This window comes from Pogona vitticeps, chromosome 8 (assembly GCF_051106095.1).
Source record: "Pogona vitticeps strain Pit_001003342236 chromosome 8, PviZW2.1, whole genome shotgun sequence".
Taxonomy (NCBI): domain Eukaryota; kingdom Metazoa; phylum Chordata; class Lepidosauria; order Squamata; family Agamidae; genus Pogona; species Pogona vitticeps.
The window spans coordinates 17,668,511-17,684,950 of record NC_135790.1 but is presented as its reverse complement, the minus strand read 5'-3'; the positions used below and the strand labels follow the sequence as shown (position 1 = coordinate 17,684,950).

The 16,440-nt window shown below is 41.1% G+C and overlaps 1 protein-coding gene across 1 annotated transcript; it reads left to right on the top strand.

The window, feature by feature from the left end:
* Positions 1 to 1,588: 1,588 nt before the first annotated feature.
* CHEK1 (checkpoint kinase 1) lies at positions 1,589 to 15,849 on the top strand. The gene is made up of 13 exons (XM_072978921.2): positions 1,589 to 1,906; positions 5,588 to 5,672; positions 6,254 to 6,477; positions 7,245 to 7,309; positions 7,406 to 7,475; positions 8,488 to 8,676; positions 10,074 to 10,178; positions 10,474 to 10,569; positions 11,171 to 11,279; positions 12,858 to 13,035; positions 13,577 to 13,708; positions 14,071 to 14,172; positions 14,755 to 15,849. Exons 1-13 carry the CDS (start codon positions 1,651 to 1,653, stop codon positions 14,848 to 14,850), a joined length of 1,707 nt encoding a protein of 568 aa, XP_072835022.2. The 5' UTR covers positions 1,589 to 1,650; the 3' UTR covers positions 14,851 to 15,849.
* Positions 15,850 to 16,440: the final 591 nt, after the last annotated feature.

Here is a 16,440-nt window from a genome sequence, read left to right as displayed (position 1 = left end):
AATTCCAGTGTTAGGAATCTAAGGTACAGTTAATTTATTTTTAAATAAATCACTGACTTCAGCCCATCAGTCCTAAAAATGGCCAGTATATATTAAATATGGTTTAACGCTTTTGTCCTGTGCAAAAGCATGATTAAACCATTATATTTAATATATACCGGCCATTAACAGATCTCTTTTCCTTCATTTATTTAATCTTTGAAAACATCAATGCTATTCAACACACCTTGTGTAGCCAATTCTATTTACCTGTTATTGGAAGGGTTTTTTTGGTTAAAAATTTTACTGAAAATTTCACTTTATTATCCCTGTTTGGGATAAGGTGAGAAATAAGATGTATAGGCTGCAACTGCTTACCAAGGAGTTAAGGACTTATTTGTGAATAGAAATGATGACTACACATTCTCCATAGATAGAAATGAGAACTCTGGTGTTACAGAGCAGATGTATTCAGGTACAAAAACGTAAACATTACTCCAAAAAAACATCTTTGTTGAGCCACTCGCGCTTCTACAAAAGCTTATACCATTTGCAAACCTGTAAAAGACGTTACCAGATGTCTGGATTGTCATTTTTAGGGTCCGATGCACTCAATAGGGCCACTCCACCGTGGCAAACAAAAGAAAATAATTGTGTTCCACCAGAAGAGGCTGGTAAGATTGAAAACACTCTGCTTTGGAGCCGACCTCACTGAAGGCAAAAGAGTTTTATTTCTGCATCAATTTGTATTGGATGAGTTTTACAATAGCATAATGATTTGTGGACCAGAACTTTGCCACTAGTTTTACAGGGAAATCAAGATTGTACTGGAAGCGCCTTCAGTTCTCTGGCCTGTTTAGCATGGCATCCTCACGGAGCAATTTGTCTTTAAGTCATGTCTGACTCTTTGTGACCCCATGGACCAGAGCACGCCAGGCCCTCCTGTCTTCCAATGCCTCCCGGCGTTTGGTGTCAAATTCATGTTGGCAGCTTCGGTGACACTGTCCATCCATCTCGTCCTCTGTCATCCCCTTCTCCTCTTGCCTTCACACTTTCCCAACATCAGGGTCTTTTCCAGGGAGTCTTCTCTTCTCATGAGATGGCCAAAGTATGGGGAGCCTCAGCTTCAGGATCTCTGGGCTCAATACTCGACCCATTTCCCTGAGGGTTAAGTCCCAGGGACTGCTGAAGGGTCAAGGGTGGGACCACCGACCTTTCACTGTGACCCCAGGCTACCAAGAGCAAAGGATTGACTCCAGAAAAAGGAAGCCTGGCTTTCTTGCAGGCCCCGAGCAGGGCTGTGTATGCGACAGGGTTCTCTCTTCTGTGGTCGCCATGAATCGGAAGTGGGCTGGGTGGCCCTGAACAGAGGAACCCCCCCCCCAACACCAGCAGCCCCTCAAGCGAAAGCACTAGGAAGGGACCCCACCCCCCAAATCCCTCCACAAGCCGGCCTCCGGCCCCGAAGCTTAGGAACTTTAATCATTAAACTTTGTGATTTTCTGAACGACCCCCCCCCCAAAAAAAAAAAGAGCTTGGTGCACCTCGTGGGGAAGAAACGACTTCCCCTCGAGAGCGGGAGCCTTCCTGTTCCTGGCGTGACTTTTCTTTTTCATTCCCCTGCTCCTCCTCTGCCTCCGCGCGAGGAAACCAAGACACGCGCTGCACCTCATGGGCGAAGGAAGCGTCCCCTTCGGCCGGGGAGGGCCACGAGGCCCGGGGCGCCGCCTTCCTTTCCCCACGCCGGGGCCCGGCTCTCCCACCGCCCCAGCCTTCTACCCGAGGGGCGGAGTCGGGGCCGGCCTCCCGCCGCCTCTTTCGGCTCCTCCTTCCCCGCCTCGTCCATTCGGGGCCCGGCTCTGCCTTCCGTCGCTTTCGGGCGGGAAGCGGCTCTGGCGGAAAGGCCGGCGGGGACCTGGCCGCCCAGGTGAGGAGGAGGAAGAAGAAGGGGCGCGTGGGGAGGGGAGGGGAGAAGGAGGTGGGTAGGCGGGGGGGCCCCCCTTGGGGGGGTCTCCCCTTGGGGGGGTCTCCCTTACGCGGCGCCCTCCCCCCAAAACTTCCTTAAGCAGAAAGGGGTGGGTTGGGGAGTGTGAGTATTGTATAAAAAAGGAATGACTTTATTTCATAGCCTAGGGTCTATAAAGTGGGACACCCGTTTGGAGGCGTTCCTTTTCTGGGGGGCAGAATAGATCTTTTGGAACCCCTGCGCCCCCCCCAAAAAAAACCCTTGGTCAGCTTAGGATTTGGGGAGGCGTCGTCCGAAACCGACCCCCCCCCCGACTGGGTTTGAGGACCGGCAACAAAATGTGGGGTTTTTTTTTGGGGGGGTGTCCTGACCCAGACCTTTTGGCTAAGCTGCTCCCCACCGTCCTGCTTGGTTTTTTGTTTGTTTGTTTGTTTGTTTTGCACACACGTGCCCGTGCAAAAACTCGTGTCTCCCTACGTTTGCTCACTTTTAGGCGCCCCTGGGTTGTTTTCATCATCCTTTGCTCGGGGGGGGGGGCTCCTCAGTAGGGCTGTTTCAGAGGTTCTCCCCCTCATGCTTTCCTTATCTTTTTGCATACCTGGGTATTATCCTAAATCTCTGGATATTTCGTGTTTTTTGTGGAAAGTGGCATTAGGGTGAGAATTTGTGGGGGGGGGGGGGAATTGCTGTTTGTGTGTTGTAAACATGAGGAATGTGAGATGCTACAGCTGGTGTTGGACTGCAACTCCCATCATCCCCCACCATTAGCTAGGCTGGTTAGATGCAGTCCAACTGGGTCTGGAGAGTCAGGAGTAAAATGTTCCCCAGATCCTGGTGTATAAAATTGATAAGAATTACTATTGCTTTTTTAAAAAAATAATAATAATAAACTAACAGAATTGAAGTTTCCAATATCCCTCCCACCTTCTTGTAGAACAGTTTTGGATTTGCAAGCCCACAAAACGCTACACCTTTTGAACATCCTCTTGTTAAGCTACTTAAAAGGAAATTTATGAGAAGCCGTAACAGATGCTGCTACTCAAACAAGTCACTGGCAGATAGTGCTTCTCATCTTTTGTGAGAGGCAGAGTCACTTACCTGTTTGAAAGAGAGAGAAAAAGGCTTCACGGCTTAAATGCAAGATTTGTGGAAGTGCATTTCTTAAGACAGAAAGGAAGACCTCCATGTAACCTGAAAGCTTGTCTGAAATGTTATTACCTTCATGGTTTCTGCAAAAACTAACATTGTTTGGTTTATATTTCTGGTTCTGTGGGACTCTATTGGCCTGGTTTGAAATCTAGTTTCTTTTTATGTTAGCTGGCTGCATTCTTTGAAAAAAGCTTGATTTGAGTTGTGGCAGGGAGGCACTGGGCTGGATCTAGTGAACCATTGACCGTCCTAATATTCTGGATTATAGTAGCCACATTCCCTTACCATTGGCCATTGTGGCTAGGGCAACTGGGAATTTAAGCTCAAAATACCTGGGGAAATGGAAGCCTGTGAATATGGTCTATTTGGGCTGCATCTCATATCAAGCTAATGTGCGTTTTTTTAAGGTCTGACCTTATGTTTATGATCACAGATTTTGATTAAAGTGTATAGAAGCAAGTTCACAGGATTGATTCCATGTAGGTCTTGATTTGCCAGAGACAATACAGCTTCTCCATCTCATGCTGGAAAGCCACAGTCATGTGGAAAGCCACAGTCAATTTGATTTTTATATTGATTGTTTGATGATGTTCACATGTATAGATGTTTGTTTTGTTGTCTGAAGCATGTATGTTCAATAAACAGATTGTTGGCAAGTATTGTTAGACTTTGCATTATATCCCCTTCACTGCCTGTGCTACATCTTGCCTCAATATTAGAGCCACTCCATTTCTCCTGTGTTTGTCGTTTCTGACACTTTTGTAATTGCCTAACTGAAAATATATCCTGTTCCACTTCATTTTAGTTCACTGACACCAAACATTGCACAGTGTATGTGTTCCATTTCTTGCTTTACAGTTTTCAGTTTTGCTTGATTCGTACTTCTCACGTTTCATGTTCCACTTTTACATGCTGGTACAGCATTGGACTTTCCTTTCACCTCTGTGCATATCAACCACTAGATAACCTTTCTGTTTCAGTCTAGAGCTGTTCATACTTATCCGTTGCGCTTCTCTGATAGCTGATTGAGTGCTTCTGATCTGGGAGTCTCATCTTCTACCACTGTCTTTAGTTTCTTTTTGGAGTGTGTTGTCATAGGGTTTTCATGATAAGAAAGTTCAGCAGGGGTTTACTATTGCCACCTTCTGCACAGTACTAACAAAAGTTAGCTAGAGTATTACCATGGTTGGCCTTCTCCACCAGTGTAACTTACAGGTACCACTGTTGCCCAGTACCTACCTTGAAGAGGGTTGATGCATCTTAATCGGTGCTGGGGCTCCTGCAACCCTGGTGGGGGGTTCTTCATCTTCTGTTCTAGGGCCACTTGGCTACCTTCTTGGGGCTCGAGGGAGCCTTCCATTCCCATGTCTTCTGGCTGGCTCAGCTGCTCCTTCCTGGGCTTCAGTGGGGGTGTTGTGGGGCTGCTGCTGGTAGTGGTTCATGTCGAGTTCAAGGACCTGGGCCTCAGAGGGACAACAGTGATATCATGGACCGTTTCAAAGTCTGGAAGTAAACATTTCTGATTTTCATTTCCTTTGGGAACAAAGAAACATTTACAGTGGTGCCTTGCTTAACAGGTGCTCCATTTAGCGACGAAATCACTTAGCGACAACTTTTTCGTAGCGTTTTTGTGCTTCGTTTAGCGATGGTCCCTATGGGCGATTTTCGCTTAGCGATGGTTGGGACCATGCTTCGCATAGCGATTAAATTTTGGGTCTCCTGTTTCGCTTAGCGATGGTTTAAACAGTCTCATGTTTGCTGTTTTTTAAATGTTTTTCTGTTATTTATAAAGTTAAAGTTTACTGTTTGAAATGTTTGAAATCATAAAGTGCACTTAATAAAACCTTTGTTAACCAAATTTGACTTTGTTCTGACTCTTTTTTAATTTGTTGTTGTATTTTTCCCCCATTGAGATGCATTGAATAGGTTTCAATGCATTTCAATTGGGGAACCGCGTTTCGCTTAGCGATGTTTCCTATGGTGATTTTCGCTTAAGGACGGCAATTCGTTCCTATTGGAATGGATTATCCAGTTTTCAATGCATTTCAATGGAAAACCGCATTTCGCTTAGCGATGAAATCGCTTAGCAGTGATTTTTTCGGAACAAATTAATATCGCTAAGCGAGGCACCACTGTATTTTTATAATAAGGCAGGATGGAGCTCTTTGTCCTCCATCAGGGCCACAGTCGATTGCATAAAAACATTGCAGGGTATAACATTTGTGGGACGTTATTGTCTTTTTGATGGTTGCCTTTGGCAGGTATGTGAAAGCAGATGTTTATTGCCCTTTCTGTGCAAGTTTGCACCCTACTGTTAAATACAGTTACCCAGAAAGTGTGTATAGAACCCTATCTTCTTTGGTTTGGTCTTGGAGCCACACTGCATTCTTTGATCCTCCTTACGAAATGGCTGCTGAAATATACCTTCACAAGCCTATCTTTGTGATTCTTGACTTGACCTGATTCTTTTTTTTTTCTTCGTAATTTTTGTAGGGTGTGTGCTGTTGGTCACGATGGCAGTGCCTTTTGTGGAGGACTGGGATTTAGTGCAGACTCTTGGAGAAGGCGCTTATGGAGAGTGAGTATGTGGAGCACACAATTTGTAGAGGATAAATAATAAAGATACCAAATTGCAGGACGAAAAAATCTTTTAAAGTGTCAAAACAGTGGGACCAATATAAGTGACTATTACAATGTTCCTTGGCTCAAATACTTGAATGGTGGTCATGCAGAGGAGCGACAGGATCCGTTCTCAGTCACCACAGAGTGACAGGTAATCCTGGGCTCAAGTTACAGGAAGCCAGATTTAGGCTAAATATCAGGAATAATATAATGGTTAGAGCAGCATGACAACGAAACCAATGACTTCAGGACGTGGTGAGCGCTCCAAAAGTGGAGGCATTCAAGAGAAAATGGGACCACCCTCTGTCAGACCTGCTTGGATTTGGATTTCTCCTTTGAGCAGGGAGGGGGCTTGACTCAATGGCCTTCTAAGCCCCTTCCAACTCAATTCTATGATTCTACTGGGCCATTCTAAAAAGTTTCTAGAGAGGGGAAGCATACTCTAAATGGTGGACAAAGTGTAAACTAATTCCTAATGTCAGCTAATGATACGTAGTGTAAAAATCTCTAAAACCCTTTTTCCCTCTCTCTCTCTAGAGTTCAGCTGGCCGTGAATAGACGCACTGAGGAAGCGGTGGCAGTAAAAATCGTGGACATGAAACGGGCTTTAGAATGTCCAGACCAGATTAAGAAAGAGATCTGCATCAACAAAATGTTAAATCATGAGAACATTGTCAAGTTCTATGGGCATCGGCGAGAAGGAACTATCCAGTATCTCTTCCTAGAATATTGCAGTGGTGGAGAGCTCTTTGACCGAATAGGTACAAGGGGATTTTGTTGGGATAGGAAGCTGATCCGAGGTAGGGTGAGCCAGCTGAAGAGTGAGACGGTTAAGTTGCTTTAGTAATGTAGACACTTACATTGAGTTCCTTGACACATCTAAGGGATCCGCTGAGATCTGCTTAGCTTTAGATTTATGTAGACGCTGCTTGGATTCAGCCCAGAGTGGCTAGAAAATGTAAACAAATACTAAGACACAGTATCCTGAAACTGCACTGCTTTTTGAAATTCCATATGTATGGGCCTTATTGCAGAGGCATTTTCTCAGTTGCTGCCCTGTACTTGCAGACATAATTTGCATGGCAGACCGTTGTTGTTTTTTCCAGGATCATTCTGTTGCTTAGTTTGGGCCTGGGAGTTTTGTTGTCTTTTCAGTTTTGCCCAGCCTTTAAGAATGGAGTAAGATTTAAAGTGAATTAAACTGTGTTCTAATTTTGGAGGTTTTCTTGAGGTTTTGATCATTCTGTTCCCCGGGCTGTTTTCCTAGTGTATCTGTCTATGTCTCAAAGGCATATCCACAAAGTGGATAAAAATCAAAGGTTTTTAAAAAAAAAAGAAATGGATTTAAATCATGAATTAATTCATGATGTAAATAAGAGCAATCAGTCTTTGGATTTAAATCATCAGAAAGTCCAATTTTTTAAAAAATGTAAATCATAATTTAAATCAGTTTGGTTTAAATCAAATTGACTTTGGATCAATGTATGTTCTGTTAGCTTCCACATGATGGTATGTTCTCTTCCCACAGAGCCTGACGTAGGGATGCCTGAAGCAGATGCACAGAAATTTTTTCATCAGCTTATCGCTGGTGTAGTAAGTTTTTTTATGCTTCTAGTTTAAGCCCAAATTCTATTTCATTTGAATTCAGAAAATGGCTGAGCTTTCTTTCTTTCTTTTCTTTCTTTGAAGGTCTATCTACACAGTATAGGAGTAACACATCGTGACATTAAGCCTGAGAATCTGTTGTTAGATGAAAGAGGTGAGAGAAAAATTGTGTTGCCTTGGTGGCACACCAAATGTCTTTTAGAAGTAATGTAAGGAAGACGTGAAAGCAGCAAGTCCACACTGTTTTTTGGCCATTAGCACCCAGCAGTATTCTGCCACTGGCTTCGGGACAATCTGTTTGTCCTTGCCTTTGCTTGTTATTCATTTGAAGCCACAAAATGAGAGAGTACAAAATACTGCAATATTTTATTTGTTCAAAGTATTTATTGGTCAGTCCAAAAAAAAACAATATGCAGTAAGAGAAAACCAAAGACAACATGAAAACAAATACATGTTAGTGCATGTTGGCATAAAACGAACACAGCAAAACGTTAAACAAATGCATGTGAAATTATGTTACAGTGGTGCCTCGCAAGATGATTTTAATTCATTCAGCGAAAATCATCGTCTTGTGAAAAAATCGTCTTGCGAGGTTCCCTATGCATCGGTCTTTAAAAAAAAAGTCTTGCGAAGCATCAAGTCTAAAAAAGAATGTCTTGCAAAACATCGGTCAAAAAAAAAGTCTTGTGAAGCACGGTCATAGAAAAAATGTCTTGGGAGGCAGCATAGTGATCACAAAACCCAATCGTTTTGCGGGTTTTTCATCTCGTGAGGCAATTGTCTAGTGAGGCACCACTGTAGTTTGTGCAATATACTTAAAGAAATGTAGGGGTAAAAGATTTTTTAAGGCGCCTTTTGAGAATGCCAGAAAGGAAGGAGCAGAAGGGCAATTTGACAACAGTGGGAACCTCCTTAAGACCATATTTTCTGCTTACCTGTCTTAACTGGTTTCACCAACAGGACCTGAGCATTAGAATCAAAGGATATTTCTGCATATTCATACCTGTGAGAACTAAAATTATTATTTATCCAAGTGATAGCTCTGCCTTGCTCATTCTTTTAGACTGTTTCTGAGAGTTCATGTGCTTAGATTCATTTTATTTTAATTGGAAATGATGACGTAGAATGACAAATGTTGTAACCCTTTTTGGTTTGCGTTTCCTTAGATAACCTCAAAATTTCTGACTTTGGGCTAGCAACGGTGTTTAAATACAATGGCCGCGAACGACTGTTGAATAAAATATGTGGCACGCTCCCATATGTTGCCCCAGAGGTGCTTAAAAGAAAAGAGTTTCACGCTGAACCAGTTGACGTTTGGTCGTGTGGCATAGTACTCACAGCTATGTTGGCCGGAGGTAAGAGCTACCCAAATTTTAGTTTATTTTGTTGACTTAGGTTTATCACAGATATTTTTTTTAAAGCTCCTAATGATGTTTAGGCAACAATAGCACAGACTGGCAGTGGACCTGATACTTCACCTGTTTGTAATTCAGGATTTTTATTTAGAACTCTAACCGTGCTCTGAAGCACTGAGGCAGATCATGGCATTGCTTTGCACCTAAAGACGTTCTGTGGAAGAGTTGTTTAGAATATTCTTGCAAATAACTTAACGGAAACTCCCTTGTATCTTTTATTTATCCCCATAAGTGCAGTAGGCACTACCATTCTTCTCTTCTTTGTCTTCTTTTAATGTATTTTTTAAAAAATGATTATAAAATAATCTAAATTAAACAAAGAAAGAACACCCTCAGAATCAACAACAAATATAGTAGCAATACATCTCTAACCTTTTTTTCTGGCTGAGATACAGTAGCCCTGTAAAGATACTGATAGCTTATGTAGTCATGGAGTGAAATCCAGTTAATGTCCTCCAATTATTCACATCTAGGATGTACCTGGCACACAATACACATTTATATAAAAAAGTTCTTTTAATTATCCATACAGAAGATCAGTGGTTCATAGTCATTTTTACAGAAGTGAATCTATGACCATTTGTAGTGAGAACACTGTTTTATTTCCTTTTGCTCTCCTACAGAGATGGGGCAAATGTGGACTTCCATGTGTTGATTTCAGTTCCGATTGTTTTGTCAGCATTGGCTAGGCTGGTTAGTGCTGATGGGGCTTGCAGTCTAACGATGTTTGAAGGGATTTGTATTCTCGACCCTTGTTCCATCACAAAGATGACACGCATACAGTGGACCCTTGACTTACAGACGGCTTGACTTACAGACTTTTTGAGTTACAGACTTCTCTGGCCGCAAAATTTAGGTTTGACTTGCAGCCTGAGAATTGACTTACAGACCAGAAAAAAACCAAAATGGAACAAAAATGGCTTGTTACGGGATTAATCGGTTTTCAATGCACTGTAGGTCAATGGAGACTTGACCTACAGACTTTTTGACTTGAAAACCGCCTTCCAATACGGATTAAGTTCTCAAGTCAAGACCCCACTGTACAGCTGTTACATAGTCACACCATTATTTGAAGGCGTTTTTAGGAAAACATGAATGGGAAAAGAAGTTTCTGAGGCTAATTTCTTTACTGGATGCTGCTTTGCTAATCTAAGAAAACAGTCACAGCATTTTAAAGGTGTTAATGACCCTTTTCCAAACTATATGTCTGCCGGTCTTGAAATGTTCACATCCATTGGGCTGCAGTCCAGTGTCTCAAATGCCTTGGGTTCCCTTCCTCATCTCCCAGATACAAGCCGTTTTAATCTAATAATGTGCTTTCTGTTTTTTCCTTGGAGAATTACCGTGGGACCAGCCTGTTGACTCTTGTCAAGAGTATGTTGACTGGAAAGAACAGAAAACATATATTTCGCCGTGGAAGAAGATCGATTCATTGCCACTAGGTATTTCATTCGACTGTCTGGTCTTATTTTCTGCTTTATGGGCACGGCATAGTGGATTTGTTAAGGACATGAGCACAGGTTATATCTGTCAGAGAAAATGTAACTTTCAAAGAGAATGATCCTTGCAATTGTTGGGGGGATTTAGGGTTTCCCCCCCCTGAGTTTTGATAAAATAGAAATATTCTCTCAAAGCACATTTTAAGGACTCTCCATTTAATTAAAAGCATTGTTAGCGAGTAAAGCTTCTAAAGTCATTGACCTTGTTATAACCATATTCTTATTCCCTCCCCACCAGCTTTACTCCTCAAAATATTAACTGAGAATCCCACATCAAGACTTACTATAGCAGACATAAAAAACGACAGATGGTACACAAAACCTTTAAAGAAAGGTAAGTGGCTTTTTAGCATGTTCAGCTGGGTCTTTGGCTGGTTTCACCACCTCTGCTAATGGTTTGACGGCATAGTTCAATAGATGAAATAACAGGACTACTTTACATTTTTAAAGTTCTCATTTGTTTGTTGGGGGCCCAATCTATTTTATTTGAAAGATAGTACAGGGATTTAAAACAAGGGTAAGGGAAGATGTGGTCCTCCAGATGTTCAGCAGCAACCTCTTTCATCCTTAATCATCATGCCTGATGGAGAGGGATGATTGGAGTCACAAGCCACAAAGCATGGGGGGGGGGGAACCACGTGTTCTACAATCGCACCCTTCCATTTTTTCCTTTAAAAATGCCATTTTGGAGTGGTTTCATTTCTCAAGTACTGCTGTTTTATCCAGTGTATGTGTTCCACCCATATGAAGAGGGCATATATATATATTTAACTTGAGAAGAGTCAAGTTAGCAAATAATTTCTATTTGTGAACATAGCATTTTCAGTCTGGCATTAAAAAAAATAGCAATTGACTTCAGAAATCTTCAGTCCTCAACAGTAGAGGATTCAACACTCTTTTCCAAAGCAATGGTTAAAGCATGTTCTCTTCTTTAGGTATAAAGCGGTCTCGGATGTCCTCAGGGGGAGTTTCTGAATCCCCAGGAGGTTTTTCCAAGCACATTCGATCGGATATGGACTTCTCCCCAGTGAAAAGTGCACACAGGTGAAGATGGATGTGGGCGTGTAGTTTTATCATGGCAGCATCTGATGTCAGTCCTTACCCTAGATTGTGGTATACAGATAGAACTTTCTGTGTATTCATATGATTTTGTTATGTGTAAGTGAATAAACTGTGCACTGGCACTCCTATTTTGGATTTGGGTTACGCTTGTCGAAAAGGACCTTAAGGGCCCAGAAATCCATCTGTTCTGTATCAATAAGTATATCTTTCAGTTTGTTCTGTGCAAATACCAGGCTTGGGCCACTCATGAGAATTTTGCTTAAAGAAATATCAGTCTCTGTTTAAGCTACGTGAAAGGGCTACAGTCATAGCTTATATATCTTTTGTGTTGCCACGAACATCCAGTGGCCAGAATCCTATTGCATAGTTGCGCATACAGAATAAGGTAGCTTGCAGTGGCTTCTCCCTGGAAATTAGTGAGTCTGTTTTTGGACATGTGCCAACGTTCCAGACTGATGTACACCTGAAAATTCAAGTACGGATTAGTTTATTAGCAGCTAGAAGCTACTGCAAGTTACACAATTTGTGTCCTGCAGTCATAAGTACGTATTAGGATTTTGACCAATGTAGAATACAATGAAATATTTTTTAAAAAATCAAAGTAGTTTTTAATTGGTTTGTGCCATATATGAGCAGGCATATGTGGTGACTCATTGTTTTGAGTTTGTAGAGATCCTTTCTCTTCTATCCATCCTTCCAAATCTCTGAGCATGTAGCACATACATTTTCTGAATTACAAAATGTGTATATACTTAGAGGAGAGCAGCTTGGTGCTTTTTAGGGAGCTGCAACGTTTTTGTCTTTTTAATTTTTCTTTTGAAAAATTAAATGTTAAGCAAGAACCTCTAGAAGAGTGGTGAGCCTGTGCTTATGTACCTGAGCCAAAGGCGTATTGAACACCAGGGAGTTTTAGCTCTTACGTAGATAAGCATAAGAGCCCTGCTTTGTTGTTTTTATTGCAACAAAACAAAACCAATAACTGCCCAGAGTAGACACGCTCTAGATGGGTGGTATATCAATCAATCAATTAATCAGTCAATCAATCAATCAATCAAATAAATAAATAAATAAATAAATAAATAAATAAATAAATAAATAAAAGTGTTCTGGAAATAGTTGTTTCCTTGTATGCTATTTCTGTTTGTGATTATAATTTTTATTAATGATTGCAATATATTTGCTTTTATTTTGTGGATACACAAGACATTCCATCATGCACAGGTAGAAATGTGTGGATGGAAATACACAGTATATTTATTTGCTAAATCATTTTTTTCCTGTCCCACCCCATCTAGTGGGGAGCCACTCTTCTGGTTGACTTAGAGCAGAATATAAATATGAAATGGAAACCGAAGGGGGTGGGGGAAAGAAAAACCCAGTGCCTTGTATATGTTGTAGAAATAAATAAGTATTTCTGGTTGGCATGGGAAGTGCCATTTTAGTGCCATTACCGTATCACACCATGTGGGTCAGCAGAGGTGGAAGTTAAGCATTTGGAATAAACAGGATTGGAGATGGTGGTGTCCTCTAATGATGCAATTGTGTTTTTTTTTATTGTAGTGAAGAGAAAAGGATTTGTTCCAATTCCCAGCCAGAACCGGGCACGGGGCTCTCCTTCTGGGACAACAACCCAACTAGTATCGATAAACTTGTGCAAGGCATCAGCTTCTCTCAGCCAGCCTGCCCTGAACACATGCTGCTCAACAGCCAGTTATTGGGCACACCCAGTTCCTCACAGGTATCTCTGCTACGTGGCAGTTAATAGTGGTATGATTTGGATCAATAATCTGTTGTGGTATTGCAGCTGGTTCTGCTGCTTTTGCATTATTTCTTGTAGCACTTTTTTCTTTCCATTTCATTCCACCCCCACCCCCCCATATTGTTTATTTTGTCTCACTGCAGACCATGTTATTTATAAACAACTTACCCCTGAAGATTTCAAAGGGGTGTGCAATATTAATAAAGCATATGCTGTAAAATATATAAAAATAGACAGTATCTGCGTTATCCACAAACTATAGGCTAAGCTGAGATTCACTGGTAGGGCTTGCAAAAAATAAAAATCTGGGAATCTTAAATTATCGGGGAGAAGGATATTCCACATGGTGGTTGCTATTATGCCGGGTATCCATTTGGGTTCTGAATTTTAAAAGTTTTTTTTTAAACCAACCTCTGTCCTAGCCCACAGTTTAGCTTTCAGTTTAGACGCACGCTGTTTTGAAAAGTATCGATTGCTCTGTTTCCAGGTGATTTAGAGCATTGTTTTTCCTTTTTTTTAGAACCCGTGGCAGCGCTTGGTGAAGAGAATGACCCGGTTCTTTTTGAAGTTAGATGCTAATCAGTCTTACCAGATCCTGAAGGACGTTTGTGAAAAAATGGGATACATCTGGAAAAAAGGTTGCGCAAACCAGGTATAAGAGTGGTGAGGGTATTGATAACAATTTTTATGTTTTCTGATTTTCAGTTTTGGGAAGTAGGCACAGAATATCCTATAGATATTGAGTTTGAGTAAAACTCAATATCTACAGATATTGAGCCGAGTAGAATTGAGTAAAATTCACTTCATTGAATGTAAGATTTATTGGAAAGTCCTTTGGCCAGATATGTGCCCAATTTGATTGCTACTATTCTTGAGAGAACAGTGGCTTTTAAGGTTGCTGCCCTCTTACTAGGGAGAAAGCTGTATTGAACATTTTCAGAACTGATTTTTTGTAAATGATTAGATTGCATTCTAAACCTTTATTTCTGATAAAAGTTTTTTTCCCCTTGTAAGGTCACCATATCAACAACAGACAGGAGAAATAACAAACTGATTTTCAAGGCAAACCTGGTAGAGATGGATGACAAAATTCTTGTGGATTTCCGTCTGTCTAAGGTAGGCGAATCAACTGGATTCCAGCCTAGATGCACTAAAAGCATCTCAAGTTTGTATCCATTGGGACCATGTTACAGTGATGGTGATGATCTGACTTATGGGGACCCTTTCCAGGGTTTTCTAGGTAGAGAAGGTTCAGAAGCGATTTACCATTTCCTTCTTCCGAGGGCATTCAAGGTCACACAGGGTGGCTTTTCTCCCTGGAGGCACAGCGAGGAACCAAACTCCCGACCTTCGGCTCTGCAGCCAGCTACCTAAACCGCTGAGCTATTCAGCCAGACTCTTACAAAAGCACTACCATTGATTTATCTGTGTTAAAAATAACTCTTTGTTTAATTTTGAATGCAAATTTGTTCAGTTTTCATTTGAATCTATCCATTCCTCCTCTTTATGCTATGGAAACGGTTATATGGTCTGTGTAGATCAACAATATAAATTAACATTTCTGCCTTGCCAAATATTCATCTTGTAACATTTTTCCCTTTCTGAACTGTAGATGCCACAGCTAATACATAGTCTTCCATCCACCTCTGCATTTATTTTGGTATTTTATTTTATTTTTTGTGTCTTTTTTCTATGCAGGGTGACGGTCTCGAGTTCAAGAGACACTTCCTGAAGATCAAGGGGAAACTGAGCGACGTTGTCAGTGCACAGAAGTTATGGCTTCCAGTCACATGATCACATTGTGATTGAGAGCAGGTCCATCTTCGATTCTGCCATGGGATGACTCTTCCTTTCCTGTGCTGTTCTTCAGAGGCACAGTGGACATTCATTTTAGTTTTCAGGTGACAGGTGTACAAGCAATCTGCATAAGATGATGGGTAATGACTACTGTGAAGATGCACATTTGCAAAGATTTGCTAGGATATATCTCTCATGTCACTGTGATCATGAGAGTGTCTTTGTTGAAGTTTCATTTTGTAAGTCATTCAAAACTTTTTGTTAGACATCTTGATCCAAATGCATATGTTTTCTCCTTTTTTCAAAGTTCCACAGTTGCAAAATAATACACACTGAGTGTATCTGTGAACTGTTTCTTTTTAAAGGGTGAGAAAAATCATCCCCTGTCTGCTTAAACCAACATTTCTGTCCACCCCACTCCAGTTTATTTTATATAGATGTGATTAAGGCTTGAGAAGTGCTGAGGATCCAGAGTGAAACTCAGAGCAGAACAGTTGGTTTAATTTATAATTAGTTTCCTGTCCAGGATTGTTGAATGAAGCTGTGCAATTCTGTAGTTTAGGCTGGTATTTTTTTTTACTTGTTCTGTTCTTTAAAAAAAAAGAAACAGGACACTATAAGATATTAACACTGTTTATTCTTGTTTTAAATATTAGCTGTTTTCAAGGTTTAGCTCCTTTCTCACTCTGCCAGACATTTCCTTACATTTGTTAAGGCTCTGAAATAGAAGGTGTGAACAGCAAGATGTGAGATGGAGTTCCTCTTGTAGACGTCAAACATTTTAGTCCGTGTTAAAGGTGCCTTAGTCCTTTCTTGAAGAAACAACAACCATGTGTCAGATTGTGATTATACTTAAGTGGACCATTATAGGCAAAGTGAAGTGTAAGGACACAGGACACAATCCTAGTCATACTGTACAAGAATGTGAATTTTAAAAGTGTCTGTAAGAAAATAAAATAATGCACAAAATAAAGTATCTTCTAAAACTTAAGAAAAGCAGCTGATGTCTTGAGTCTATTGTAGAAGAGTGTATTCTACTTCACTCGAAAGAAGAGTATGTGATACTGTTATTGGGCCGCTAAAATAACAAAATCAGGTGAGCTTTTGAATCAGGCTGGGCAATGCAGAATGTGCAGGAGCAGGGAGAAGGACAGATACATCCAAATATTATCCAGACTCAAAAGTGGCATCTTCAGGATTTGAGTTAAAGTGTTAAAATAATGTTCCAGAATAGAGCATGAAAACTTGTAAAAGCAGTTTATGGAATTAGGTTTTCCGTCAGGCAATGTAGACTGGATTCCTCCCCCATGTCTATACAGTACATAGTACATTGTCTGTTGCCTGGTGTTGAAGCATACCGTTCCTGTTCGGCTGTAAGACGCACACAGAAACATGGCAATCTCCACATCAGAAGAACTGGAAATTAAAATATTGGCACACTAGGCAAGAAACATTGTTCACATTATGCTTTTTCTGTTGCAGGAGGGGAACAGAGGGCTTGAAATGATGAGACTACCCTGTTTCCCTGAAAATAAGACTTAACCTGGAAATAAGCCCTAGTAGGATTTTTCAGGATGCTCGTCATAT